At 40.6% G+C, this 11,193-nt stretch overlaps 1 protein-coding gene across 1 annotated transcript; it reads right to left on the bottom strand.

Moving 5' to 3' along the window:
* Positions 1-904: 904 nt before the first annotated feature.
* On the bottom strand, positions 905-10,691 carry LOC106594479 (zinc finger protein 883-like). The gene is made up of 3 exons (XM_045711419.1): positions 10,447-10,691; positions 4,720-4,858; positions 905-4,544 (listed from the first exon to the last, which is right to left on the bottom strand). The coding sequence occupies exons 1-3, from the start codon at positions 10,453-10,455 to the stop codon at positions 2,719-2,721; spliced, it is 1,974 nt and encodes a 657-aa protein (XP_045567375.1). The 5' UTR covers positions 10,456-10,691; the 3' UTR covers positions 905-2,718.
* Positions 10,692-11,193: the final 502 nt, after the last annotated feature.

Genomic DNA, 11,193 nt, shown 5'->3' on the forward strand with positions numbered 1-11,193 from the left:
ACAGACATGATCAGGTGTCATAGAACCGCCTTTTCTACTGTTACGAATAAAAGCCCCTCCTGAGGAAATCCTCTTCAGACCACACATACCTCGGGGTAAACTGAGGTAGCACAGGTTTGAGTTTAGACTAAGCAAACCCACAGAGTGAGCTGTGATTACGAATAGTTATTGAATTCTTAACCATACTACGTGGAGCATTGGCTACACGGCTGGAAATGGTTAAACTCTGAGAATATCAATCCCTACAGAATAAGAGAAAATCTTAGATACTAATTACTAGTCTGTAGCTAGAAATTATATAAACCTGGGATGCAACGACCGACAACCGCCGAAACGTCTATACTACGAGAACATTTCTGAATGGTACTCTGAAGTATCCATTCTAACCACGAAAGACTTCGATCTTCAGGGAAACAGAAAGACTCGGATGACCTCTCCAGCAGATGGACTGACGATTCCAACAGAGATCACGACGACACATGGGCGTAAATATATATTAATTGCAATTATTCGCAAATGACTGAGCGTTCATGTGCAAAGGATTAGCATTTCAATTAATATAATTATAGTAGTGTGTAGTGACTCCCTTTTGTCTTTCCCGCTCTCTCTCTCAGTCCACACCCACTTCCCTTTGTCCACCAAGCCGTCATATCGGCTTAGCCCACTAGGGAATCTTCCCCATCATTTGTGTGTTTGTTTATGCATTTCTGTGATTATTTAGATAGTAAGTAAATAAATAATTAAGCCAATTGGTGTATGGATGATTTATAGTAAAGGCTGGGTTCGTGCAGATATTCCAAACGTTGTAAATTGTTGGTTGAGACTGACGTGAGGTAAATAATAATTCATTAATTAGAAGACTAATTGATGAGATATTAAAATATCTGAAGAGTTATATTAGGAAAATTATAACTTTGTAATCTGAAGATTTTCCTTGGTGCCCGGAATTGCTAGTTAATTACATTTACATGATTAGTTTAATCACGTAATAATAATTACAGAGAATTGATTTGATAAAATAACAGTCTTCACTTTAATGATGCCAAAGACACGACAACAGGAACAGCTTGTGTTTTTAGCAGCTCTGACACAGTTCCACCTCAGACACCGTCACAACACCAGCTATGCAGGTGTCGGCTAGCTACAAATCTCATTGAATTGAGCCCACAATCCAAATGCAAAAAAATACCAGCTACATTTCAAAAGTGTTCATTTTGAAGTGCTGAGAAGAAAGAACAGTAGATGGTAAATATCATGTTCCATACAGTATTTGACTAGAACTTCATTTGCAGCAATTATTTTCTGCATCCAAATGTTTATAATTTGTATCCAATGGCAAGTTGTGAGTATGTTGAGAACTGTGTCCGTTCTCAGGGCTTGATTCAATTAGACCCGTGTTAGACAACATCTGCATAGTGATTGTTTTGGCGGTGTTGGAGGTGGAACTGCATTAGAGTTGTCAAATCCACAAGAGGCTCCTGGCATTATAACTAAAGCGAACATTGCCATTGGCTGCACAGAGTCAATCCCATGAGGCCGTGTATCAAAGTTCAAACAATGTTATTGGCTACACCTTGATAGAAATACTCATTTTGTTGAATGATTTTCCATTAGAGCGTAATTATTTATATATAGCCTACACTTTCTCATTCAGAACTTCTAATGCGGTTGTGGCTTTGTGACAATGATGCAAGTTCAAATCACATTTATTTATAAAGCCCTTTTTTTTAGATAAACGTTTTGGCCGAAATTAAAAACTACCGGTTTTGGTGAAATCCACAATACCGAGTGAAAACCTCCATATTTTAAAGTATTGTTGTTTCAGGTATGGGCATTGTCAAGGACAACCTACAAGCGTTCACATTTCACAGTTGTTACCGTGTGTCCTTGATGCTCATTCTATAATTGTTTCTATAGGTGTTCAATCAATTACAAATGACTAATTAAAATATTTATCAGTCTTCTCTTGTCCACAGCCATTAGGCCTCACTCCTGTGTGTGTTCTCTGGTGTATAATCAGATCACTTGAGGTGGGAAAGCATTTCCCAGTTAGAGAGCAGTGGTAAGGTTTCTCTCAGGTGTGTATTCTCTTGTGTGAAGCCAGGGTTCCCTTGTGTGAATCTCTTTCCACATTCATCACAGCTGAAAGGTTTCTCTCCTGTGTGTCAACTGATGTGATTGCAGATGGATCCTTTTACTGAAATGCTTGTCACACTGATCACAGGTGTGAGGTTTCTCTCTGGTGTCCTCCTGTGGTACCTCAACCCACCTGCCAGAGTGAATCTCTTCCCGCAGTCGGTGCAGACAAATGGTTTCTCTCCCGTGTGTGTCATTTGGTGATACTTCAGATGCTATGGGGAGCTGAAGCTGCGCTGACAGAGGGTGCAGTGGTAGGATGTCCCACTGTGTTTGCGCTGAATGTGGCATCTCAGGTCCATTGAACACTTGAAGCTCTTGCCACCCTCGGAGCAGTAGTGAGGTTTCTCTCCTGTGGGTCTCTGCTGGTGTCCAGTCAGTTGACCCTTAGTGGGGAACCTCATCTTACAGTCAGAAGAGTGAGGACGTTGCTCTCCTGTGTGTGTCAGCTGGTGTAAACAGGTGACCATTATCGGTGTAACTCGTCACACTGAGCAGCTGTACCGCCTCTTTCCTGTGTGGATTCTCGTAATTTTATTAGGAATCGGATCTAGAAACACTAGAGTCCACACTCGTGCAGCACTAATGCTTCTTTTTGGAGTGAGTTCGCAAGTCACCTGACGTGACAAAACTCATCCCACACTGACCACAGTGGTGCCGCTTCTCTCCTGTGTGCCTTCTCTTGTGAACTTTCAAGGCGCTGGCCTGGGCAAAACTCTTCCCACAGTCAGGGAAAGGGCAGTGGTATGGCCTCTCTCCTGTGTGTCTTCGCTGGTGAATTCGCAAGATTGCCATTGTGGCAAAGTTGTTCCCGCAGTCTGAGCAAGAAAATGGTTTCTCTCCTTTGTGAAGACGCTCGTGTTCTTTGAGAGAATATTGTCGAAGGAAGCTCTTGTCACAGTGGGAGCAGTGGTAAGGCTTCTCTCCAGTGTGTATAAGTTGGTGTTTCTTTAATGCGCCTGGCGTTGTGCAGCTCGACTCACACTGAGAGCAGTGGTACATCTTCTCTGAATGTGTGAACTTGTGTAGTTTTAAAGAGCCAAGTCTTGGAAAGCTCTTCTTGCAGTCAGAGCATTGATACGGCTTCTCCCCTGTGTGTACTATTCGGTGTCTCGCAAGGTTGGTTCTGTGTGCAAACGTCTTCCCACATTCAGAGCACTCGTACGGTTTCTCTCCAGTGTGAATCCGCATGTGTCTTTCTAGTGCCCTGGCAGAGGAGAGACTAGCACCGCATTGGGAGCAGCAGTGAGGTTTAGCTTCAGTGTGTCTGACCTCATGTTCTTTCAGAGATTTGTTGTTAGTGAAACTCCGCTCGCACTTAGAGCAGTGGTATGGTTTTTCTCCTGTGTGAATTTGCATATGCTTTTTCAGGTGATCTGACCGTCCAAAACTCCTCTGGCAAACATTGCAGCTGTGAGGTTTCTCACCTGTGTGAATTCTCTGGTGTTTGTACAGGGCTGAATTAGTGGCAAAGCTCAACTTACAGTGGGAACAGTGGAAGGGTTTCTGTCCAGTGTGTGTTCGCTTATGCTGCTCTAGAGAATGAGATGATCCTAGCTTCTTACCACACTGTGGGCACTGGTAGTCTTTCTCTCCAGTGTGCACTTTGTTATGTTGCAAGAGTCCAGTCTTAAAAGCAAACCTCTTCCCACACTCAGTACATTGGTGGGGCTTCTCTCCAGTATGTCTTAGCTGGTGACATCTTAAAGAAGACGAAAATCTGAAGCTTTTCTCACAGTCAGTGCATTGGTAAGGTTTCTCCCCTGTGTGAATCCTCTGATGTATTCTGAGTAATTTAGCAGAGGAATAGCTTCCCCCGCACTGCTCACAGTGGTGAGGCTTTTCTCCTGTGTGTATTCGTTTGTGTTCAAAGAGTGCTGACGCTTGTTTGAAACCCTTCCCACACTCAGAGCAGTGGAACGGTCTCTCTCCAGTGTGAGTCCGCCGGTGAGCTTTTAAGTGTTGCGATGTAACAAATCTATTCCCGCAGTCAGAGCAGCAGTGGGGTTTTTCGCCAGTGTGTTTTATTCTCTCATGTATGCGTAAACCACTGGAGTCTTTAAATCTCTGCCCACATTCTGAGCACTGGTACGGTTTTTCTCCAGTGTGAATCCGCATGTGTCCTTCCAGTGCACTGGCAGTGGAGAGGCTAGCTCCACACTGGGAGCAGCAGTGAGGTTTCTCTCCAGTATGAATTCTCTGGTGTCTTTTAAGGTCTGTTGAAGAGGTGAATCTCTTCCCACAGTCAGTGCAGCAGTGAGATTTCTTCCTTGTGGGTCTCTGTTGTTGTTTCTTGAGGTGTTCTGATCTGGAGAGACTTTTCTCTGCCTCCTCAGCATCATGTTGTTGTTTAGCCTCCCAAGTTAACAAGCCCCTTCTACTGAGAGAGCGACGGTTAGGACTGTCCCCTGTGAAGCAAAGACAGACAGTTATGGTTCCTTCATATCAATGCCAGATTTAGGCCCAGCTTTTCACACTCTTGTAACCTAATTTAATCTTCAATGTAAAATCACATTCATTAGTGGTAATTAATGACATCCGGGGAGTGTCCCAAAATAAATGTATGTCAGAGCATAAACCCACTTAGCTCCGGTGTTCTCCTGCAGTCGACCAGCAGCACAGACAGCCACTTCAGACCCAGCAGTAAGGGGCTACCGGGAGAGGCATGACACGGGGACTCCAGGAGGGGTAGGGAGGAGGAGGGTTGGAGGGAGAGTGTTTCCTGTTTACCCAAAAAGAGAGTAGGTGTGTTGTCATATTGGTACACTGAGGGTAAAACAACTAAATAAATGGTCCAAAATAAGTCAACTATTAAACCTTTGTCCAGAAAACTGTTCCTCTGAATTGTTCCTGATGTCCTATTATAGTCTAGTGTTGCATTATGGGAACTTGGTAGCTTATACTCAGAAATGGATGGGCATGAAATCCATCTGCTTTTCAGGGCCTGTTTAAATCCCCACTTTTCCCAGACCAGGTACTGTCAGAGTCTGGATTCCAACAATTATTTAATATAGGCTACTTAAATCATTACAAAAGTAAACTGGTAGTTGATATATGACCAACAAAAAAAAAAATACGTAAAAAAAATAAATGCTGAAACAAAACAAAAAAGTTTCAAAAATGTACTTCGAAACATCTGAAAATGTTATGTGGCCAGCGTCAATTTTAAAGGGGCCTCCAGAGGAAGTTGCAGGCAATATTTCAACCTAATTCCTGTCCAAGTGCAGAAATGCTAGTTTAGATCCAACCAACAAAAACCGACTAAATATTGATTAATCGGGGTGCACAGCCAATATAGTTTCTGGCACAGCCCACACTCCGCGTTTTGTAAACAAACCAAAAAGCCAAGAGGAGGACCCTTCACTCTCCTCATCCCTCTTCTGCAACAGAATGGAATGATCAAGGATGAGTACAGAGTTTAGCAAATAATACCAGGTAACCTACTCCCTGGACCAATAAGTAAGCTAGCTACCGCTAACTATTCGCAAATGTGGATAATTTGTTCCAAAGATGTTTCAAGCATAAAAGTACCTGTAACTATGCTGGCTAGCTAGCTACCATATACCTGTTTTTCTAAAACCCTAATTATCTGAGGTTAGGTAGTTAGTAGCTAGCTAGCTACTGTGCTCAAAATGAGGCTAGCATGTAACAAAACGACAGCTGGAACAACCTAGCTGTACTGTTTACAAGTATCCCCACTAGCTGGCTACTAGACGACCAATGAATTCGGAAAGTATTCAGCCACCTTGACTTTTCCACATTTTGTTACAGCATTAGTCTAAAATGGATTAAATTACATTTGTTCATCAATCTACACACAATAACCCATGAAAAAGCGAAAATAAATGTTGACATTTTTTGCACATTTATAAACAAAAAAAACAGAAATACCTTAAACATAAGTATTCAAACCCTTTGCTATGAGACTTAAAATTGAGCTCAGGTGCATCCTGTTTCCATTGATCATCCTTGAGCTGTATCTACAACTTTGAGTCCACCTGCGGTAAATTCAATTGATTTGACATGATTTGGAAAGGCACACACCTGTCTATATAAGGTCCCACATTTGACAGTGCATGTCAGAGCAAAAACCAAGCCATGAGGTCAAAGTAATTGTCCGTAGAGCTCAGAGACAGGATTGTGTTGAGGCACAGATCTGGCGCAGGGTATCAAAAACTTTCTGCAGCATTGAAGGTCCCCAAGAACCCAGTGCCCTCAATCATTCTTAAAAACGTAAGAAGTTAACCGATTATGATTTTTCAACGCCGATACCAATTATTGGAGGACCAAAAAAAGACGATAGCGATTAAATTGGCCGATTTTTATCTATTTTTTTATTTATTTATTTATTAAATCGTCCGATTAATCGCTATATATATGTAATAATGACAATTACAACAATATTGAATAAACACTATTTTAACTTAATACATGAATAAAATCTATTTAGTCTCAAATAAATAATGAAACATGTTCAATTTGGTTTATATAAATGCAAAAACAAAGTGTTGGAGAAGAAAGTAAAAATGCAATATTTGCCATGTAAGAAGGCTAATGTTTAAGTGCCTTGCTCAGAACATGAGAACATATGAAAGCTAGTGGGTCCTTTTAACATGAGTCTTCAATATTCCCAGGTAAGATGTTTTAGGTTGTAGTTATTATAGGACTATTTCTCTCTATACCATTTGTATTTCATATACCTTTGACTATTGGATGTTCTAATAGGCACTATAAGCACTGCTGTCTAGTTATGTGGTCAGGTGCCACAAAGAGGAACTTACAAATTACAATTGACTCAGAACAGAGTAGCACGGCTGGCCCTTAAATGTACACAGAGAGCTAACAATGATATGTATGTCAATCTCTCCTGGCTCAAAGTAGAGGAGAGATGCATCACTACATGTATTTGTGAGAGGTGTTGGCATGTTGAATGCGCCGAACGGTCTGTCTAAACTACTGGCACACAGCTCAGACATCCATGCTTACTAGAGGTCGACCGATTAATTATTGCCGATTTCAAGTTTTCATAACAATCGGAAATCGGTATTTTTGGACGCCGATTATTATTTTTTATTTTTAGACCTTTATTTAACTAGGCAAGTCAGTTAAGAACACATTCTTATTTTCAATGACGGCCTAGGAACAGTGGGTTAACTAACTGCCTTGTTCAGGGGCAGAACAACAGATTTTTACCTTGTCAGCTCAGGGATTCAATCTTGCAACCTTACGGTTAACTAGTCCAACGCTCTAACCACCTGCTTTACATTGCACTCCACGAGGTTACGTGAATGCAGTAAGAAGCCATGGTAAGTTGCTAGCTAGCATTAAACGTATCTTATAAAAAACAATCAATCATAATCACTAGTTAAACTAGTAATATCATGAACCATGTGTAGTTATCTAGCCTGTCCTGCGTTGCATATAATCACTTAGGTACACGTTTCTCCAACCATAAACATCAATGCCTTTCTTAAAATCAATACACAAGTATATATTGTTAAACCTGCATATTTAGTTAATATTGCCTGCTAACATGAATTTCTTTTAACTAGGGAAAATGTGTCACTTCTCTTGCAAACAGAGTCAGGGTATATGCAGCAGTTTGGGCCGCCTGGCTCGTTGCGAACTGTGAAGACTATTTCTTCCTAACAAAGACAGTCGACTTCGCCAAACGGGGTATGGTTTAACAAAAGCGCATTTGCAAAAAAAGCACAATCGATGCACGACTGTACCTAACCATAAACATCAATGCCTTTCTTAAAACCAATACACAGAAGTATATATTTTCAAACCTGCATATTTAGCTAAAAGAAATCCAGGTTAGCAGGCAATATTAACCAGGTGAAATTGTGTCATTTTGCGTTCATTGCACGCAGTCAGGGTATATGCAACAGTTTGGGCCGCCTGGCTCGTTGCGAACTAATTTGCCAGAATTTTACGTAATTATGACATAACAGGAATAACGTTTTGTTTTTGAGATGATAGTTTCCGGATTCGACCATATTAATGACCTAAGGCTCGTGTTTCTGTGTGTTATTATGTTATAATTAAGTCTATGATTTGATAGAGCAGTCTGACTGAGCGATGGTAGGCAGCAGCAGGCTCGTAAGCATTCATTCAAAATAGCACTTTCGTGCGTTTTGCCAGCAGCCCTTCGCAATGCATTGCGCTGTTTATGACTTCAAGCCTATCAACTCCCAAGATGAGGCTGGTGTAACCGACGTGAAATGGCTAGCTAGTTAGCTGGGTGTGCGCTAATAGCGTTTCAAACGTCACTTGCTCTGAGACTTGGAGTAGTTGTTCCCCTTGCTCTACATGGGTAACGCTGCTTCGAGGGTGGCTTTTGTCGATGTGTTCCTGGTTCGAGCCCAGGTTGGAGCAAGGAGAGGGACGGAAGCTATACTGTTACACTGGCAATACTAAACTGCCTATAAGAACATCCAATAGTCAAAGGTATATGAAATACAAATTGTATAGAGAGAAATAGTCCTATAATTCCTATAATAACTACAACCTAAAACATCTTACCTGGGAATATTGAAGACTCATGTTAAAAGGAAGCACCAGCTTTCATAGATTCTCATGTTCTGAGCAAGGAACTTAAATGTTAGCTTTTTTACATGGCACATATTGCACTTTTACTTTCTTCTCCAACACTTTGTTTTTGCATTATTTAAACCAAATTGAACATGTTTCATTATTTATTTGAGGCTACATTAATTTTATTTATGTATTATATTAAGTTAAATTAAGTGTTCATTCAGTATTGTTGTAATTGTCATTATTACAAATAAATAAAGAAAGAAATTGGCCGATTAATCGGCAGCGGCTGTTTTTGGTCCTCCAATAATCGGTATCGGCGTTGAAAAATCATAATCGGTCGAACTCTAATGCATACCACACAAGACATGCCACCAGAGGTCTCTTCACAGTCCCCAAGTCCAGAACAGACTATGGGAGGCACACAGTACTACATAGAGCCATGACTACATGGAACTCTATTCCACATCAAGTAACTGACGCCAGCAGTAGAATTAGATTAAAAAAATAAAAAAGATAAATATACACCTTATGGAACAGCAGGGACTGTGAAGAGACACACACAGGCACAAACACATGACAACATAAGCACTATATACACAAGTACACAGGGATTTATTTGGGTTGTAGATTTGTGTTAGTAGAGTAGTGGCCGGTGGGAACACACTTAATGTGTGGTGAAATCTGTTGTGAAATGTTTTTATTTTATTCAAGCATCTAATGGGGATCCATAATAAATACAAATACAAACCAGGCTAATTATAGTATGCTACAGTAGGTATATCCATTCAAACTAATTATAGCATTGTTGTGGAAAAATTCTTACACAGGGACACTTCGAAGTCAATCTTAAATGAATCATCGTTTATTGACAGCGCGCTGGAGAGGTTCCAAACAACTCAATGCACCATAGTACATGTCAATCAGGAGCTCTGCCGGGACAGTCCCAGCAGTTGTCATATACACGGCTATACACAGACAAGTTATATTTGCATGATTTAGCATAATTATTTATTCAGGACCGTTTTGTTTCATAACATGTGACAGACTAACACCTCTCGAGGTTTCTCCTCTAAGCTTAGACCTTGAAACTGAGATATCTTTAGTTGTTCTCAAAACACGGTCTGGGTGTACTGCCAAATTGCAGATACTGATAGGTGATTTGTACAATCAGCCACTTGCATGAACACAGAAATTGGTATATAGAACAGCACAGGAATAGATCACTGCAATTAGTTGTAAGAAAAGCACAAACATTAAAGTTCCCATTACATTATGTTACAGTAGGTCTATCCATTCAGACTAATTATAGTATACTACAGTAGAACTAAGTAACCACTGTCCAACAAATTCAAGCAGCAACAATTCCTATGTCAAGTTACGTTAACGATTATATATTTTCTTTCACTGTAAATGAAGAGAGATGAAAGAACTTGATTCTGATATTCTGCAGACCAAATTAACCTTAACTGTGTCAGGAGCAGATATGCCCGGTTCTCCAGTCGGTAGCTCGTTCAGGAAAATCCAAGGCTTTGCTGAGGCCTACTTTAGCAGTCTTCCATTCAGCAATTCACGGCCATTATTACCGATCGGGAGAGCAACGAGAGATGACACTGTGCAAACAATACTTAGTAAAGCGATATTAAACAATAAATATAACTGTGCTCTAAATTAAAGAGTGTCGCAACCTGTCGGAGCTCCGTGAAACGAGTTACGTCGTTCGTGCCCGCAGACGTGTTTTTATATATACTTTACATGTATCTAACTCACCTGATTCATTGTAGACACTCGTTTACGGCCGGTCGTTTGCAGAGTTCAGGCGAAGTGAACCAGATGAGATGTTTATCCCTACTGTGTTGAATTGTAGATTAGGGAGGTAACGTTATATTCTACTCTGTGACTCTCTGCCTAAAGTCCCGAAAGAAAAGACTAGACCTTCACATCCGTTCCATTGAAAACATTTCCTTCCCGTTACCATTCTGCTGGTAGCAGATCATGAAATGGCCGCAGAAAGGCGGATCTATTTTTTCCAAAATAAGAGTCGTCCTGCAATAACAAGCGAATGTATAGATTTTTGAAGCCCTATATTGCAGTACAACTGTACACAGCATTGCAACCGCATAGGAAGAAGAAAAACAGATCATTTGATTTAGATTTTTAAATGTATTTCATTACACTGAACACAAATATTAATGCGACACGTAAAGTGTTGGTCCCATGTTCATGAGCTGAAATAAAAAAATCCCAGATTGCGAAAAAAACATATTTTTTTTCCTACACACCGCTTATTTCTATAAGATTTTGTGCAGAAATTTGTTTCCATCCCTGTTAGGGAGCATTTCTCCTTTGCCAAGATAATCAATGTGGCTTATCAAAAAGCCGATAGAACAACATGATTATTACACAGGTGCACCTTGTGCTGGGGACAATAAAAGGCTTCTCCAAAATGTGCAGTTTTATCACGCTTATTGAGGTGTAGATTACAACATATCAGGCTAGTCGAGGTGTAGATTACAA

Source organism: Salmo salar, chromosome ssa02 (assembly GCF_905237065.1).
Source record: "Salmo salar chromosome ssa02, Ssal_v3.1, whole genome shotgun sequence".
In the NCBI taxonomy this organism is placed as follows: Eukaryota; Metazoa; Chordata; class Actinopteri; order Salmoniformes; family Salmonidae; genus Salmo; species Salmo salar.